Source organism: Anguilla rostrata, chromosome 9, assembly GCF_018555375.3.
Source record: "Anguilla rostrata isolate EN2019 chromosome 9, ASM1855537v3, whole genome shotgun sequence".
Classification (NCBI taxonomy): Eukaryota; Metazoa; Chordata; class Actinopteri; order Anguilliformes; family Anguillidae; genus Anguilla; species Anguilla rostrata.
The window spans coordinates 39041913-39061937 of record NC_057941.1 but is presented as its reverse complement, the minus strand read 5'-3'; the positions used below and the strand labels follow the sequence as shown (position 1 = coordinate 39061937).

Genomic DNA, 20025 nt, shown 5'->3' with positions numbered 1-20025 from the left:
ATCGCAATTGTTGGAAAATTTGTGAAAGTGACAGTAATACAGGACCTGCAATTTGAGCCATGTCTTTCGATGGCCAAGTCACATTATCCTCCCTGCATGCCATCTCTGTCTATTTTTAACACTCACAAACTCCTGACATCCACATCCAGACAAACTTGAAGTGACTGGACTGGGAGCTTCTGGAGATCTGTGCTTCATTAGCACTTGGGTAAGACAATCTTCCATCAAATTGTTGATCCCCTGCTTCAGTGAATCATAATAAAGTACTGGATAAATATGTTGGGAATGGTGTTATTCCAATTTTTGTGCTCACATCTCTTGAAACCAAAAATGTCTCTAGTTCAGGGTTGTGCACTGAATGGAATAGTACTGTCACTAGAGCAAAGGTACATTTCCCAACATTCTGTTAAAATAGCAGTGCCTTTTTGCCCAGGTGTATGAAAATGTAATTCTTAGCTTGCATGCTTAGGGCATGCTTTTTGTGCATTTACATTTTTAAAGAAAAGTTGGAAACAATCTGTAAAGTTGTGTTAAAGATCAATCATTTCACCTTCATGTTTTATTAAGGCTTTAGAGCAGCTATTCTAATGTACTGAGAGGGGTAATGCTGGGAGTGGCAAAGAAGAGCTGTCTATTTAAATGACCTGCAATTACTTATGCATGAGGCATCCATAATGCATACAAACATATATGATTTTTAAACATTTCTGTAAATGAATACGCTTGTCTTTCATGCACATGCTTCATTTTCAGAAAAGTATTGTTAAATTCAAGTGGTGCCCAAATAATGTGACCTAAGGTATGTCACATGAGATGAGACTGTTCTAATTTCCCCTCTATTTTTGGGTTAAACCATAATGCTTTCTTTTTAGATACTGAGATACCCTCTTATATCTGCACTAATGGACAGGTTTGAAAAATAGCAATGGTTCAGACTTTTACCTTCAATGCCCTTGTGGATGTGGAATATCCGGCAATATATATCATAAATGTGTGGATGTTTTGGAAAACAGAAGAAGCATGATCCTCAGTATATTGTATTGAAATATTTTTTCAGTATAAGTTTAAGTGTCTGTTTTAGTGTAATACTATTGTAATGATGCTGCATTTAAGGGTGTGCTTACAGCTCCATGACCTGAATTTTCCTTCAGTACAAGAGATGATATCACAAATGAAACACTAGACATAAAAACATATGGCTTTGAAGACTAGTATTTCAATCAAGTGTGCCAGCGTAAAACGTACTTTGTTTAGTGTTAGTGAAGCAATTAGCTAGAAGTAAATATCAGTGTTGCTTTCAATGTATGAAATCTTATTTCCGTGTTTAGGATGCTTGATACTGCTGGGAATCCTGCATAAATGGTAAGTTTGTCTAATTCTTAATTGTTCTTAATTTAAGCTTCAATTAGAGTTAAGAAAGAGTTACAGATTTCATCTGTGCCTCTGTCAGTTATGCATGCTTATTTGGTCATTTACAATTTTAGTAAATAATTACTATTTTTGTGATTATAAATATGTAAATGTTGTATGGCAGTTTACAGAAGTGTGCCCCGTATCACACCCCCAAAGGAAAACAGGCTGTTTAACAGACTGTTTAATATAATAATAGGACGGAGTGTAGCACAGTGGGTAAGGAACTGGACTCGCAAAAGATCGCAGGTTCGATTACCGGGTAGGACACTGCCGTTGTACCCTTGAGCAAGGTACTTAACCGAAATTGCTTCAGTATATATCCAGCTGTATAAATGGATACAATGTAAAATGCTGTGTAAAAAAGTTGTGTAAGTCGCTCTGGATAAGAGCATCTGCTAAATGCCTGTAATGTAATGTAAATGTAATGTATGCTGACAGGGAGTCAGCAAGGTGTGATAAAGTGACTCAGTTGCAGAACAACCCACTGGATTTGCAATATGTAAAATTTGGCCTTCCATGATACAGTCAGTGTCACCGTGTTTTGTATTGTTCGAAAGCCACTGTCCTGGGAAACAAGTTGGTGTCTTTTAGTGGTGGGGTGCTGACTAAAGATCTTGATACCAGCCAGATAAAAAGGTTAACCTGGTGTGGAATGCTTACCGAGATATCATGAGAAAAATCATTAATGTACTGTTTTGTTATGTTTGTGTCTTTATTTGATGACTTGAGTGTTTTACCTTGATCATTGAGTATATAACGGGAAAGGTACAATGGTTCAGGAAGAGTCATCAAAATGGTCTCCGGTGAATCATAGCCATCTCACTACACACACATTTTGCACTTTGGTATATTATAAACACACTGTACAATAAACTGAATTCACTTTAACCTGGCATTCCTCTTTGACTCTTATCACTGCACAATTTTAAGGTCCTATACACATAGATTTTAGGATATCTGCACCCCTTGGTCCATGCAATAGTGTTCCAGCAGTATACACAATTGTATTTATTAAGGCGACACAAGCCAGAGGCACATCCTCGTCTACCAAGATAGATATCGATCCATATTGCGCCACACTGCTGGCGGAAAGCAATCTCCTCCATTGCAAACTGTTAGCCAGGGCTGTAGTACTCGAGTCCGGTCTCGGTCTCCGTCTTGAGACCGATTGTTGATAGTCTTGGTCTTGGACTCGTAGTTAATATGACTCGGTCTTGAATCGATCTCAGGAGTGAATATGACTCGGTCTTGAATTGGTCTCTGATGAATTGGTCTTGAAAGACTCGTTCCGAGAGGAGACAAAAAGCTGTGTGCGAAATTGCATAGCTAACGTTGCATAATATTCTTGTTTTTAGTTGCGAAGCAACTCTACAGACACTTCTGTGTATGTGTGTGTGTGTGTGTCTGTAGAAAAATTCTGACACCGCATTTCTGTGAAAACGAAACTGAAGTTGCTGCAGTGAACTCAGACATTCAGTGCTAGTGCAACCAAAGTTAAAAACAGAAACGCTTTGTTTTAATTTCATTAGTAGACGATACACGACAACTATGATGAATACGGACTTTCGCAGCGCCACCATTGTCGCTCTGGTCATTCATTTAACACGCACCCCCTCCCTGCAGTCTCATCTGCAACTACACCCCCCACCCATGACATAATGGACAATATTGTCTATCTTGGCATTCATAAAAATATTATTTCACCACTTAAACCCGACAACAGCCCTAAGATATGCCAATACAGCAGTCAAAACGCTGCTCACTCAATAACGAAATAAACGAGACAAAGTTTTCAAAAACGATACCATGTCATTCTACTGTCAATATCTGGGACTAAATATTGAATAAATACACAACCTTACCATTGGTTTTAAGCATAGAGATGTCCCTTTGAGACTGGGTGGTCATATATTGTTATTATTGGACAATCCGTTACGTGCATTTGTGATGCCTGGGTACCTTCCAAAATAGCTGTGCGTAATACCACATTTGTCGTTTACAGCGTTGTCGCTCTTTTTAGTGCAGTATGGCTTGATTGACAATTCATTTATTCAGTAGGTGAGAGTAGAAGCTTTCTAATGATGTATAACATGTCTAATTTTGCTTTTGGAATAGCTTATATTTTATAGGTCAGCGTAACCGGAAATTTTCTTATCATCGTATTCAATTACGCATTCACTCTGTAGTAGCAGTAAAAGACGCTGCACCTAACGAAAAGTTGTTAGCGATTTTTCATAATTTCTTGGAAAATACTATTATTACTGAGGACTTCTGGGCATAGCTAAGCCATATGTTTGCTGATAGACCTATCTGACATAATTTTCTGGAGCAAAACAGAAGCGGATTGAACTGTATCATTGATTTACTGTTTCTGTCTCTATGTACGGAACACAGATACAATTTAATCATTGCTATGTAAGTATTACTGCTCAAAATATTTTGGTTATATATGTTATTGAAATTGAGTGTCTTTAAATAGGTTAGTGGTATTATATAATGAGGATATGTCACACTATAATGTAAGCGTTAGTTAGTAGTGTAATAGTTTTTGTGATGCATGCACCGGTGATGATGAGAGTGTCAGAACATTGCCAAAACGTGGTGGACGATTGAAAATTGTTTTCATATCGTCCCATCCCCATACAAGAAAACATACAAGAGTACAGAGTATAGAAATACATTCAAGAGTTAATTATTACACATTTAGGACTGTACAGCATTGTGTGACAATAGTTTTGCATTATTTTTAAATCTGATATCAATGTTTCATTCATAAGGGGCTCATTTATGTGCTTTACAATGGACAAAAGGCATTATATTCCTTTTTGGAGAGATTTTGGATATGTTTCTGGACCCCTAGCTATTTTAGACCACTGTACTGACAGAACGCTTGTAATTACCACTTGAAAATGATGCAACAGTGAGTTTCTTGAGTAAAAACTGTTGATTTGTAGTGAAATACCTGTTGGCTGGTGTGTTAGAATCTTCCTGAATACATAAGGTGGCACATGTCAGCCAATAGGTAACATGACTCAGAGAGAGAACGTTTACCACATGCCGATTTTTTACTTTTATTCATACACTTGAGCAACCCTTGATTTTAGAATGTCAGTGTACTGACAGGACGGAGTGTAGCACACCCAGGAACTGGGCTTGTAACCAAAAGGTCATATGTTCAATTCCCGGGTAGGACACTTCCGTTGTACCCTTGAGCAAGGTACTTAACTGAAATTGCTTCAGTATATATCCAGCTGTACAAATGGATACAATATAAAATGCTATGTGAAAGTTGTGTAATCCTTGATAGAGCTCTGTATGTGTATGATCATGTAATGTATGTTGTACACAGATTTTGTTCTATTTTTAAAAAAATACGAACCATGTAGGTACGAAGGCTGTAGTTATCGCTATGCTGCTTTGTATCGACTTAGATATTTCAATATTATGATTAAATTAAAGGCATGTCAGGAAGAATATTTTCAGTCAACAATGTCAGAGCAGCTATGGCATGAACATGACCAAACAAAGTATAGGTGAGATTTATATATGAACACTTAAAGATTGCACTATATATGTTTAACATAAACAAGCTGCACTAAATTAATTTTATCTAGCACATGCAATTTGAAACATGGCCATCGCATTTTAGGCAATGACCAAAATGTAATCCTTGGATAACAATATTGCTTATGGTGCAAATAAGTCTTGAACTCGCTTTATTTAGTCGGTCTCTGTCCTCGACATGCGTTTGACCCTTATGGTCTTGGTCTCGACTTGGTCTGACCCTTCACCGGTCTTAGTCTTGAATCGATTCTTACCTTTAATGACTCGATCTTAATTGGTTTTGACTTCGACACGCTTCTCGCAGCGCTCACTGTAGCTACAGAGGACAGGTAATAACATTACTTTGAGAGCAGATATTTGAGTCAATTTAACCTTACGCACAAAAATCTTGCAATCCTTGCCCATTTAGGGGGTACCCTATTTAAAGCTTTATAACTCCAGATGTGAACACCACAGAGACTTGAAAAATGGCTTAAATGAAGCAAGACATTTGTACAATTTACAATACTAAAGCAGATTAGTTTATATTCATAATTTTGGAAGAAATAAAGTGCCACAAATGCAATTGTCTAGACAAAAAATCAAAAACGAATTTGCACTTTTTTAGTTTGCAATGAAATACTGAGAGATTGCATATATACAGCAGGTTAAAATATACATGTGCTGGATCAAAAACTTCTTGACCACAAGTTCATAAAGTCTAAGGGTGGATATGTAGAACTACTATAGATTTATGAAGCAAAAACTAAGCAGTGTACCCAGCGTCTCCAAATCTATCCAAAATGTCTAAATTATGCATTGCTGTAAATCACAACATATAGGCCTACACATTTCACTGCAAATCAACTGTTTTGTCTCAAGAAACTCACTGTTGCATCATTTTCAAGTGGGAATTACAAGCTTTCCATCAGTACAGTGGTCTAAAATATCTAGGGGTCCAGAAACATATCCAAAATCTCTCCAAAAATGAATAAAATGCTTTTTGTCCATTATAAAGCATATACATGAGCCCCTTATGAAGTTTTAAGATGGAACATTGCTATCAGGTTAAAAAAATAATGCAAAAATATTGTCACACAATGTGTTACAGTACCTAAATGTGTAATAATAAACTCTTGTATGTATTTCTATACTCCGTCCTCTCGTATGTTTTCTTGTATGGGAATGGGATGACATGAAAACAATTTTCAACCGTCCACCACGTTTTGGCAATGCTCCAACTCTCACATCATTACTGTTGCATGCTTCACAAAAACTATTACACTACTAACTAACGTTTACATTACAATGTGAAATATCCACATTATATAGTACCACTAACCTATTTAAAGACACTCAATTTAAAAAATAACGTATATAACCGAAGTATTTTAAGCAGTAATACTTACATAGCAATGATGAAATCTTATCTGTTCTGAGTAGGTTGAGACAGAGAAAGGAAATCAATGATATAGTTCTATCCGCTCTTGTCTTACAGCAGAAAACGATGTCAGCTACGTCTATCAGCAAACGTATGGCTTAGCTATGCTCAGAAGTCTTCAATAATAATATTATTTTCCAAGAAATTCCGAAAATAGTTTACAACGTTTCGTTAGCAGCGTCTTTGTTTTACTGCTACCATAGAGTGAATGCGTAATTGAATACGATGATAAGAACATTTCCGGTTACGCTTACCTATGAAACGCTATTCCAAAAGCAAAATTAGACATGTTATACATCATTAGAAAGCTTATACTCTCACCTACTAAATAAATGAATTGTTAATCAATCAATAATTAATCAGACTGTACTAACAAGGGCGACAACTCCGTAAACAACACGTGGTATTACGCACAGCTATTTTGGAAGATACCCAGTCATCACAAATGCGCGTATATTTCACAAAGGGATTGTCCAAGACAATGTATGACCACTCAGTCTCAAAAGGGACATCTCTATGCGTAAAACCAATGGTAAGGTTGTATATTTATTCAATATTTAGTCCCAGATATTTACTGTAGAATGACATGGTATCATTTTATCATTTTTTAAAAACTTTTTCTCATTTATTTAGTTATTGAGTGAGCAGCGTTTTCACTGCTGTATTGGAATATTTTAGGGCTATTGTCAGGTTTATCTTGTTGCTATGACGGAATGCGAATTTTCAGTGGTGAAATAATATTTTTATGAATGCCAAGATAGACAATATTGTCCATTATGTCATGGGTGGGGGGTGTAGTTGTAGATGAGACTGCAGGGAGGGGGGCGTGTTAAATGAACGACCAGAGCGACATGGTGGCGCTGCGAAACTCTGTATTTGGCATAGTTGTCGTGTATGGTCTACTAATGAAAGTAAAACAACGCGTTTCTGTTTTTAACTCATACTTTGGTTGCAGTAGCACCGAATGTTTGAGTTCAGTAATCTTGGCACGGCCTGCCGACCACTAGGGGCTTTGCGCTAAGAGGTTAAATTAGTCCTGTTCCAGTAGCACCGGGCAAGACTATGTGTTCCACTCAGATAATTCTGCTGTTTGGTGTATTTAAAGCGTCTCTTACAATGTAAACCCCAAGCTGCACATGAAAATCGTTGTGAATAATGCATTAAAGTCCAAGACTCATTGCCAGGGGTCTGCAGTCCTGGTCTTGGCCTTTTCGTGGTTACTCAGCAATTAACTGATCAGTTGAATCAGTTGCTTACACAGCTAACTAACCTCAGCTGATTTCTTGTATCTGAATTGCTTACTGATTTTAAGGGGGAGAAAAACCAGTAAATGAGGCGGTATTCCTGAACCAGGGTTACAGGCCCCTGACAGTTTCCATTGAGGTTGTTTTTCATGTTTAATTGTAAAGCACAAGAGATGCTTCAAACATTTACCATTCAAACATTTTTAATGCAGCAGTAATTGATCATGCGCTGATGTTCTTTGATTCCTTTCTGCAGGGAAGGAACAGGAACTCTGCTGTACGACCGCACAGGCACTGTGAGACATGCTTCAGCCGGCGCTGCAGGGCCCCCGTGGAGATCTCTGTCTCCTGTGTGATCATCAGCTGCCGCCTGCTCTGTGGAGCTGTCTTCCACTTGTGCAAGGAGGAGGAGCACCAGCTCCTCTGCCCCAATGAGAAGGTACCCTGCCTCAATGCCCACTTTGGCTGCCCCTTCACCATTGCCCGCTCCAAACAGGCCCAGCACCTGGAGGTGTGCCCAGCCAGTGTGGTCTGCTGCTCCCTAGAATGGAACCGCTGGCCTGTGGAGGAGACAAATGCTGTCTATGACAATGCCCTGAAAGAGCAACATTCTGAGGAGCAGCTGAATCTGTCCATGGCACTCAGGGACCAGAAGCACCTTTTCAGCTCTCTGAAAATGAATGCCCTTTTTGCTGAGCTAATTGAGAAGATAGAGGAACCCTGCCCTGTGGAAGTGGCTGGGGCCGTGGGCGGCATGGCCTCAGAGGGTTGTGTGGCACATCAGTCAGGCACATCCCTGTACTTTCTCCCCAATGACCCAGAAATGCAAGAGCTGACCCAGGAAGAGCGTGAGGCTCTGGCCAAAGACAGGGAAGTGGCAGGGTTGGAGAACTACACCTTGTGGGAGAAAATGTTCAGCATGGAGAAGAGTGGCTGTGACTCTGCTGTGCAGGCTCTGGCCAATGCAAAACCTGATGAGAAGAAGACATTGTCACAGCAAATTCCAACACTACAAGAAGTGTCTCAGGAGAGCTATAGCAAGGGTGTCACCATGCTCACTGATGTTACCAAAACAGACCAGGCTTCCTGGCAGGAGGGCACCATCAATAGGCAAGGGAAAGGGCACAGTATGTCAGATAACAGTGGGTACCTGGAGCAGAATGGGACCATGATGGTTGAAATTGGCCAGGTTGCCCCCTGTGTCCCCAAACCGAAGCACTTTGTTTACGCCTACCTGGCACCCATGCAGATCAAAACTGTCCGAACCTTTAAAATCCCCACCAGCTTCCAGGAGAAGCAGGGCCGCATCCGGAACCCTTCAAACATCCGGAAGATAAGCAAAGCTGTGGACACGTCCGATTTGGGAATCTGCATGGAAGACATTCCAAAATGTGACGAGATCCAAGCAACCTTGCTGTGTGCTTTGGAGAAGGAGCTAAAAGGGCATCTGATCTCTGAGCCAAGTTCAACAGACGCCCTGCTTTCTGATATAGGAACCCAGACCTATCACTTCCTTTCTGCGCCATTCAAGCAAGATGACTCCCTAGCAGACATTGTGGCTGACAGGGCATTGAAGCTGCATGTACAGATGGAGGCTGAGTGTGTGACCAGTCGGCACAACAAGGTGAGCTCTGCGTTCACATTCTTGTGCGGCCATTTCTACCGAAGGGATGAGTTCCCCGCACACTTCAAGAATGTTCACTCAGACATCCAGTCCGGCCTGAACGGCTGGTTCGAGCAGCGCTGCCCGCTGGCATACCTTGGCTGCACTTACAGTCAAAAGAGATTCCAGCCTTCCACCCACAGAGCCACAGTTACCTACAACCAGGAGCTTAGCACCTTCACCCTCAGACCCGAGGTCTCTCCCTCACTCTATCAGGGAGTAAAAACCATCACCACAGAAAGAAAGCGTGCCCGAAATTTGGACTCGCTCAGTAGACTGCCTTTTGAGGTCCTTGTGCACATTGCTGGCTTCTTGGACAGCTTCACTTTATCCCAGCTAGCCCTGGTCTCCAGGCTAATGAGAGATGTCTGTGAGACTCTCCTGCAGGAGAGGGGAATGGTCTCCCTAAAGTGGGAAAAAAAGACATACGCTCACGGAAGGTCCTGCTGGAAATCCAGGAAAAAGGTAAGTTTGTTACCTCCTGTCTTGTCCCTGTTCTGCCTCATAATTTAACCTCTTAGCGCACAGCCCCTAGTGGTGGGCACGCTCGCGTGCCTAGATTACTAAAGTCAAACATTCGGTGCTACTGCAACCAACGTGTGAGATGAAAACAGAAACGGGTTGTTTCAGTTTCATTAGTAGACGATACATGACAACTATGCCGAAAACGGAGTTTCGCAGCCCCACCATTGTCTCTCCGGTCGTTCATTTAACACGCACCCCCTCCCTGCAGTCTCATCCAAAAAACACCCCCCAAAAATATTCTTTCACCACTAAAAAATCGTATTCCGTCATAGCAACAAGATAAACCCGACAATAGCCCTAAGATATGCCTATACAGCAGTGAAAACGCTGCTCACTGAATAACGACATAAACGAGAAAAAGTTTTTTAAAATGATACCATGTCATTCTACAGTCAATATCTGGGACTAAATATTGAATAAATATAAAACCTTACTGTTGGCTTTACGTGTAGAGATGTCCCCTTTGAGACTGCGTGGTCATATATTGTCTTGGACAATCCCTTTGTGAAATATAGGCGCATCTGTGACGCCTGGGTATCTTCCAAAATAGCTGTGCGTAACACCACACATGTTGTTTACGGCGTCGTCGCCCTTTTTAGTACAGTCTGACTTGATTGACAATTCATTTATTCAGTAGGCGAGAGTATAAGCTTTCTAACGATGTATAACATGTCTAATTCTGCTTTTGGAATAGCGTTTTATAGGTCAGCGTAACATAAAATATTCTTAGCATCACATTCACTTCAGCATTCACTATGTTAGCAGACAAATACGATGCACCTAACGAAACGTGTTCAAGGATATTTCGTAATTTCTTGGAAAATACTATTATTATTGAGGACTTCTGAACATAGCTAAGCCATATGTTTGCTGATAGACCTAGCTGACATCGTTTTCTGGAGCTAAACAGAAGCGAATAGAACAATATCATTGATACTGTCTCTTGTCTCCATCTACTGAACATAGAGGAGATTTCATCATTGCTATGTAAGTATTACCACTCAAAATATTTCGGTTATATATGTTATTTTTGAAATTGAGTATCTTTAAATAGGTTAGTGGTGTTATATAATGTAAATATTTCACACTGTAATGTAAGCGTTAGATGGAAGTGTAATAGTTTTTGTGAAGCATGCAACAGTGATGACGTCAGAGCTGGAACATTGCCAAAACGTGGTGGACGGGTGAAAATTGTTTTCATGTTGTCTCATCCCCATACAAGAAAACATACGAGAGTACAGAGTATAGAAATACACACAAGTTAATTATTACACATTTAGGTACTGTACCACATTGTGTGACAATATTTTTGCATTACTTTTTTAATCTGATAGCAATGTTTCATCTTAAACCCTCATAAGGGGCTCATTTATATGCTTTATAATGGACAAAAAGCATTTTATTCAATTTTGGAGAGATTTTGGATATGTTTCTGGACACCTAGCTATTTTAGACCACTGTACTGACTGAAAGCTTGTAATTCCCATTTGAAAATTATGCAACAGTGATTTTCTTGAGTCAAAACAGTTGATTTGCAGTGAAATACGTGGATATGTTATGATTTACAGCAATGCATAATTTAGACATTTTGGATAGATTTGGAGATGCTGGGTTAGGGTTAGGGTTAGGGTTAGGGTTAGATGTATGAAGCTTAGTTTTTGCTTCATACATCTATAGTAGTTCTACATATCCACCCTTAGATTTTATGAACTTGTGGTCAAGAAGTTTTTGACCTAGCACATGCATGGTTTAACCTCCTGTATATATGCAATCTCTCAGTAGTTCATTGCAAACTTAAAAAGTGCAAATTTATTTTTGTTTTTTTGTCAAAACAATTGCATTTGTGGCACTTTATTTCTTCCAAAATTATAAATATAAACTAATCTGCGTTAGTATTGTAAATTGTACAAATGTCTTGCTTCTTTTAAGCCATTTTCCAAGTCTTTGTGGTGTTCACATCTGGAGTTATAAAGCTTTAAATAGGGTACCCCCTAAATGGGCAAGGATTGGCAAGATTTGGCTTGTACCTTAAGAGGTTAAGAAAGTAACAAGTGTTCACCTTCTACATATCGTGGCCAAAGTGCAAACATTAATTTGTATACTGCAGCATACAAATAATTTCATAGTAAACAATGTCCCCTGAAAAAATGTTGTTGCAAATAAAAAAGCCTCAATTGCAAGCGAAAGTGTTTCTACTGTAAAAACAATCTGTAAGAAAATAGTCCAGCCAGGCCCTTGCCAAAGTGTGTCTCCTGATGTTCATTATTGTATTATTTATTTCCTCGTTTATTGCACCTGTATCTCGTTTTGCTTAATATGTTATTCACCTGTTTGCTTGGGTATTTAAGTTCCTTGTGTTCCCTTAGTCTTTAATTGGGTTAAGTAGTCATTTTTAAATGCCTCCCTCTTGTGTGTGCCCGTGGTCTTAGTTTGTATGTTTATTTCTTTATTTTTGCGATTGTGTAAAGTTCTGGGCCATTTCTGAATCAGCTTACTTGTCTGCTGAGTATATAAGTTGTATGCAACTTGTATACTCAATAGTAAGCAAGTAAGCTGTTTTGGACGTGGCCCTGGTTTATTCCTTGTTCCCGGCCTCTCGTGTTTCTCTCTGCCTGTAGAGAAACACGAGAGGCCAGAACTTGCCAGCTGTGTCAATATTCATCTAATTTCACCCACAGAAATGTATTTTGTCCTTTGACATAAAACGTGATTCAATACACTCTAATGGATACATTTTGTAGATACAGCAGATATGTGCTATAAAGCATACAGTAGATTATTCCTTCTGTAATTATTTCTTCATTATTATTTGTATAATTGGTGTATGATGTAGCATACATTTTTGGTTGTATCCTTGTTTCCTTCAAAATTCTCAAAGATCTGCTGGAGTGCTTTCACATTTCTCCAACATCTGAAGAGTTTGAAATACATATTTGACCCAGCAGGCCGTTCTCTGACATTCTCTAATGTCAAGTGAATATCAGTCAGAGGGGGTGAGTGTGTGAGGCCTCCCTGTCTGACACAGCAAACACCTGCTGAAACTGGAGTTCCTGGCAAATTATGTGTCAGGGCCCTGTTTTAGCTTCCATATTTCAGTGCTGCCACCTGCAGGATTTAACTGGAAATGTTAACCCTTGTGAAAGGTTTAATGAAGTATATATATATATGGCCTGATATATAGTGGCCTGAAATCCTGGTCCTGGACAGCTGCAGAGTCTGGTTTCATTGTGACTCAACACTTAAATGTCAATAAAACCAGCTGATTACACAGCTGACTTGCATCACCTGACTCCTTGGGTCTCAACTGGTTGCTGATATGAACGTGAAAATAAAAACTGGTCACCCACTGTGCTTCCCCAGGACCATGGCCATGACCATTGACTGTGGAATTGTGATTTTGGACCCAGGGCCATCAGCTGCATGCTGCCTGACCACTCAGCTCACTGTGGAGGATTTTCAGCCAGACCTGGGTCAATAACATAGTTAAAGCACTTTAACCCTTTGTATGTGATCAAAATTGACTACACGCCTGATCCCTAAATATTTTGAACAATACATGTTAACTAAACCAAAAATTCACAAAATCTTCTTCATATCACTAAGAATAGATACCAGGAGCTATAACTGATATTTAAGGGTCTGATATTTTATTTCATAAAGTATTTCAGCCTAGTCTGTTCTCAGTTTTTGTGCTTCATTTAATAAAAAGGGCTTGTACACCTCATCATTCAGCAAAATAAATGGACAGTTTGTGGCTGTTGCTATTTCCTAGGGATGATAAATCAGGGATGATCCATTGCGATGTCACCTTAGTCAGTAAACTGAGGGGAGTTCCAGCTATCTTGGAGTACATTGTCAAGAAGCAATACAAACATGTTAGCAGTGATCGGTGGCTACTTCCTATCAATTCCCACAGAACCTGAGAAGTGCAGCCAGATAGTATCCACCAATCGAATTCAGGGTTGGTGTATTACTTGTTCGCAACATAGGCTGTGATCGGTGGAGCTGCCTTATGTTTTCTACTAGAAACATAACATCACAACTGATTTGTCTCTATTTCATTATCCATGGAACAGCCACTAACTGCTCATCTATGTTACAGAATGCTGTTCAATACATGATTTTTTTGTTGGTCAAGGCAGCCCCTCTGTTTGCTACTGGTAAGGTGAGGTCACCGCCCAATTTTATCATCTCTGCTCTTTCCCCCATCTCTGTTAACAGTTACCTGTCTCTTATAGGTGTGGCAGTTCAGTAACCTCTTCTCTACGGTGGAGAGGTGGAGCTTTGACAACATCCCTTCCATGTCCCAGCACCTGAAAGTCTGTCCCTTCTACAAAAGAGAGGAGAAGAGGCAGCCTTCAGCCCTGGCCAGCATGTGTGACCACAAACAGGAAGGAAAGAAGCATGACAGCCTTGTTGCAATGTTTCTCAGTAACAAATGATGTTTTGGTTACAAAGAGAGAGAGGCTGCTACAGGGAATATATTTATATAAATGTGAACTCCATAATGTTTTGGACAAAGACCTATTTATTTTTTCTTGATTTGGCTCTGTACTCAACAATTTTAGATTTGTAATCAAACAGTTCACGCATTGTTAAACTGCACATTCTCAACTTTTATTTAAGGGTTTTTCTGGGACGTATGTTATGTAATATGATGTTATGTAAATGACTGTAGTAATGTAACATGCTTTGAATGCAATGACTGCTTTAAGTCTGTGACCCAAATACATCACCAGGTGCTGAGTATCTTCTCTGGTGATGCTCTGCCAGGCCTGTACTACAGCCATCTTTGCCTCCTGCTGGTTTTGGGGGCTACTTGCCTTAAGTTTTCACTTAAGAATTCGAAACATATGTTCATTTGAGTTCAGATCAGGTGAATGACTTAGCCAGTCAAAAATTTTCCAGTTTTTAAAAACTCCTTTATTGCTTCAGCAGTATGTTTGGGATCATTGTCTTGCTGTAAGTTGAAGCACCATCTATCATCACTGAAGACAAGTGAGCCAGTATCTGTGGCAGTTGTACATGCCCAAATCATAACACCCCCCATCACCAGATGAGGGGGAGCTTTGGATCTTGGGCAGCTCTTTAGCCTCCATATTTTACTGTTGCAATCACTCTGGTACAAGTGAATCTTGGTCTCATCTCACCCTTTTACAGAAATCTTTTGGGCACTTCTTATCAAACTGTAACCTGGGCATCCTGTTTTTGTGGCTAACTAGTAATTTGCATCTTGTAGTGTAGCCTATGTAGTAAAGTCTTCTGTCAACATCATGGACTGACACATCCAGGCCTGCATCCTGAAGAGTAAAGAGTGTTTCTGATCTGTTGGAAAGCTGTTTGGGGTGTAGAGGTCTTCCTTGATCTACCAGGCCGTGTGATTTACAGTCTCATCAGTGCTGTCTTTCTTTTTAATGATGTTCCAGATAGTTGATTTAGGTAAGCCTAAGGTTTGGTCTATGTTTCTGACTGTTTTTTTTTTTCATAATTCCTTAGCCTGATAATGGCTTGCTTGACTTTCATTGGCACAACTCTGGTCCTCGTGTTGACAAATGCCAATAACAGACTCCAAAGGCAGTCAAAAGGCTAAAATCAAAACTAGATACTGAAACCTCTCTAATGCTTTCACTAAGGAAGCAATTGAACACACCTGACTAATCGGAAACACTTGTGATACCATTTGTTCCAAACATTATTGGGGGAACTATGTTAAAAAAGTAGTAATTTATTTAGTTCAGTCATTTATTAATTACAATTTTTATATACATTTTATACAAATTTATTAGTATAAATGATATTTTATTATCATTAAAAGTGTCTTTGTCCTAAACATTATATATATATATATCTCAATGCACATTTTTAAAATACTGATTCAGATTCAAAGTTCAGCTTCCAATCATTAAAATAATGAGGATAAATGAGCTGATTAAGAAAGAGAGGACATCCGTTTCTCCAGAGCATTAGGGATGCCCATCACTCTTAATTTGGAGAAGAAAACTGTTTGATGTACTACCGGATGCACCATTAAAGCCCTGTTTGGGCCCATGGCCTGGTATCAAGGGCAGCAGGTGGCTTAGATGGAAAAGAGGCCAACTGACAAACGGAATGTTCAATCCCAGCCATGGCCAAGCAGGTGAGTTCCATTTGTGGGCAAGCAACTAGAGGGTGACTGGAGGGTTACACCTATTGTGTCCACCAACACTACCGAAGTGTCCTTGAGCAAGGCACTGACTGCTCCAGGGGGCACTGTTCGGTAGCTGACCCTGCGCTCTGAACTCTGTGATGATATTATACATGTTTGTAGGATAAGTGTATGTCTCTAGGAGAGATATAGTGCCGTGAAAATGTATTTCCCACCTTGATTTCCTCTATTATTGCATATTTGTCACACTGAAGGGTTTGATATTAAACAGGGCAGGGAACCTGAGTAAATGCAAAACACATTAAAAAAATTATTTCATTTGATGGCAATGTAAATAACGGTAACGTTAAGGCCAATTCAGATCAATGATTCGCAACGAGACAAAACGGTTTTAGAATGTTGCAGAGAAAATTGCAGCGGTGTGAACTGGTTAGTTGCAGAGCGTCTGAAGCCGTTGCCTGGGGTTTCAAAAGACCCACCTTGTCAATTCGCCAAGAGCAGTTAGAACGTTTACAATCAGACGTCTTGGAATTTAGCAAGTTGCATCCAGTCTCGTAGCAAATCATTGATCTGAACTGACCTTTAGTTAGCTACATTGCAAGGTAGCATTGCATTCGAGAGACGTTTTGCGAGGTCAGTACCAGTCGGTAGCATTAGCTAGCATTTTTTCTAATTGTTAGCTGACATTAAATTGTGTTAATTACATTAGCTAGCTAGCTAACGCAACGTTACCTGATATGAGAGATGGACACTGTGCGCAACGTTGTCTAAACTAATGTTGCCTTTCTTGACATGGTCCGGTGGTAGCATTAGCCCCCCCCCCCCACCCGTCTACCCTCTCTGGCGGACCAACCACTAATGGGTGATGGAAAACGCATCACTAACTATGCGCCGCTTGTGATTTTTTCCCGGGAATGTCACCACAGACACCCAGTTCTTTAATCATAAATTATTATATTAATAATAATAATATAAATTAATATAATAATAGGCTCAATCACCATTGTGCTACCTAATTCGGCAATAGATAGTGACTTAACAGACATTTATTTTAATGAAAATCTGCGAGATTATTACTTTAATGAAAAAAATCTAACATCCATATGTGTGACAAGTATGCAATAATAGCAAAAATCAGGAATACTTTTCACAGCACTGCATGCAGAAAAACAAATTCCTGTTTTCTTGTGTTCATCGGCAAATAAAGTGTATCTTAATCAAATCTGGACTGTGCCAGTGCTGACTGTGGCTGGCAGCCCCCTGGGTGACTGCTTCCCACCGTGCACTAGTAAACCCAGCTGTTCGATCGGTTGCTGTGGCCTGCCTGTCATGCTGCACAAAGAGTACTTTCCTCCAACTCATGTGCTACAAACTTCAGTGTGATAACAAGCACCAGGTGGCATCACATGCTTGAGAGAATAACACGTTTGCCTGCACTCCTTTGAATCTGTAGCAAAGGCTGTGACAATAAGCACTGATAATTCCAAAATTCCAGTGCTTTGGGTGTATGACAAGTACAACATTATTATTATTATTATTATTTATTTGTATTATTCTTATCCATACTAGTCTGCCCTACAAAGCCGAACTGCAGTAACTATGCAAAGGGTAAAACTGAGAAAAATGGCTTTAAAGTATTTTAACTGGCCAGCCAAATGGGTTACAGGTATATCAGTGATATTGCACTAATTGTACATGTATTCATGAGGTAATTTTTATGCCCAAAAACCATGATGGCTGATTTGACCTTTGACCCCAAAAATGCAGTTACTGCACTCTGCCTTTGCATTGCTATAAATGGTTCTAAGAGCAATGCAAAAGCAAAGTGCAGTAACTACAATGTTCTCAGCTTTTATATTGTGTTTTCAGTGAACAAAAACTATTTTGACACTGATTTTGTTATAATTGTATTTAACAGTATTTAACAACTCTATGTATGGATTTGTGCATGTTTAATTAAGTCTGGACAAATTGAGAAGTTAGACGTCATATTTTAGTCTTAATATCATTTCATTTCACTTTTTTACTTATTCACCTATCTAGATAATTATTTTCCTATCAATTAAACTTTGCATCATCATCTTCAATTTCACCATCGTTGTCACCGCCACCACTGTTGTTGCCTTGATGAGTCACATTAATAATTTTCATTATCCTTGTCTTTACAATTTAACACAATGAATAAATACAAGGCTACACTGAATCACAGTAAAATGTGTTTATTATATTACATGTTTTAAACAGCGGTGACTGGTGAGCTGAAAATTGGTGGGGCGCAAAACATTCCTTTAAACTAATTGATCTCAAACTGTTTTAATTAATTTTCAGTGATTAACAAGCATGCAAACGATCTGACTAATCAATTGGAAAGTGACACACAGCTTCTTCGAATTGTTAGGGAGATTAAATGATAAATGCGATTTAGAAAAATCCGTTTTAATCACTAAGCAGTAGCAGAAACTTCCCAGATTTTCCTTGAGTATCAATACAATTAATCCACAAAATAGGCTACTCAATACTATCATAGCTCTACCCAAATAGGAAGTTTTAGCGAGTAGCCTAGGCCGTATAGCCTACATTTATTTTCATTTGCAGTACGAAATTGTGCACATTTTTAATCAACATTATTTGCGGATACATGCACTTCTTTCTCCGCACTCGTATTCATGGCAAATATCCACAATGTGTAGGCTAGATTGTAAACAGTCTTGAAGTGCATGACATAGCATTGGCGATGATGTGAAGTTACAGATGATAATGTTACAGCTTTCAGGGAGCAGGTAAGCTAACGCTAGCTAACTAAACATCGCCTGTCAGTCAGCATGTGTAGCGAGGCTGACAGGTGTTTTATAATGTGCTAGTTTCTCAACGCTTAATGTCATCGTTACTTAGCCTACCTGGGTATTTTCTTTTCAACACCAGTTCCACTATCCTCTTTCCCCTGGATAGTGCCATCTTAAATGGCTTTGTTGTGTGAGGTTAGATGGGTGAAATCGGCTGGTGGTAGAATCCCAAAGCAGTCGCGTGAGGTAACTTAGATGGGTAGAGCGCTAAATCGGCCGGTAGGATCCCAAAGCAGACCGCCGTAACTTCACTTACTGCGGTCTGCCATGGTTTTGAGTCGGGTTTTGTAGTTACTGCAATTTTTATACAGTTTTTTCTCCAAAACAAAGCTAAATTTAACTCTGAAACTTTGTCACAAGATAAAACAGATATCAAGAAGTTATTTTTAGTTAACTCAGTTTCGACCAAAAATGTAGTTACTGCGGTTAGCCTTTGGACGGCAGTAGTGAAGTAGCTCCTATAGGCTATATATCCATTTTGCGTGCGCATCCGTTATTTTTATTGGTTCATGTAGCTAAATGTCCAATGGGGAGACATATTCTTTGTGGGCCTGGAACATTTGTGATGATGTAATCGGCAGGAAAAAGGAGGAGGAAAAAACACAAAATCCCCTAAGTTTAGGGATTTATTGTGTGTACGTGTGTAATAGCTTGTGAATTCTGTCTGTTCACATGAGGTCAGAAGGTACAGAAATTAATGTTTTTAAGGAATGAGCACCTGTGGTCATTGTGGTTATTTTGGTGGAAAACCCAAATAACCACAATGTGCTGTATAGGTATGGGGCGTGCCACCCCACCAAGCTGTAACTTGGCATACCTGCCGTCCCAATTAAAACACTTTTCTTCAAATATATTTGTTTGTGTGAATTTAATTCCACAGTAGCACAATAGCCTACAGTAGCCTACAATGTAAATATACATTATTCCGCTGATAATGTTCGATGATCAGAGAATAAGAATAAAGTAGGCGCTATACTTAGTAAGAAGTAGAACTTTTTGAGCAAAAAGACGCAATGAGAACAACTGAAGAACAAAAACGTGGTGTTGTGTGTTTTCACGGTGCAGTGTGCGACAGGACCAGGGAGAACTTTTAGAAAATGTCTTTCTTGTTCTCCGATCTCCCCCTCTCAGCTGTTGGTCCAAATATCACATGGATGGTTACGTCACGGTTGAGAGTTCAGAGGGCAGACTTCACATGCTAATGTACG

General features: G+C 39.5%; 1 protein-coding gene across 1 annotated transcript; it reads left to right on the top strand.

Moving 5' to 3' along the window:
* Nucleotides 1–136: 136 nt before the first annotated feature.
* Nucleotides 137–19666, top strand: LOC135263744 (F-box only protein 40-like). The gene is made up of 4 exons (XM_064352099.1): nt 137–208; nt 1329–1362; nt 7898–9769; nt 14068–19666. Exons 2-4 carry the CDS (start codon nt 1360–1362, stop codon nt 14269–14271), a joined length of 2079 nt encoding a protein of 692 aa, XP_064208169.1. The 5' UTR covers nt 137–208; nt 1329–1359; the 3' UTR covers nt 14272–19666.
* The last annotated feature ends 359 nt before the right edge of the window (nt 19667–20025 follow it).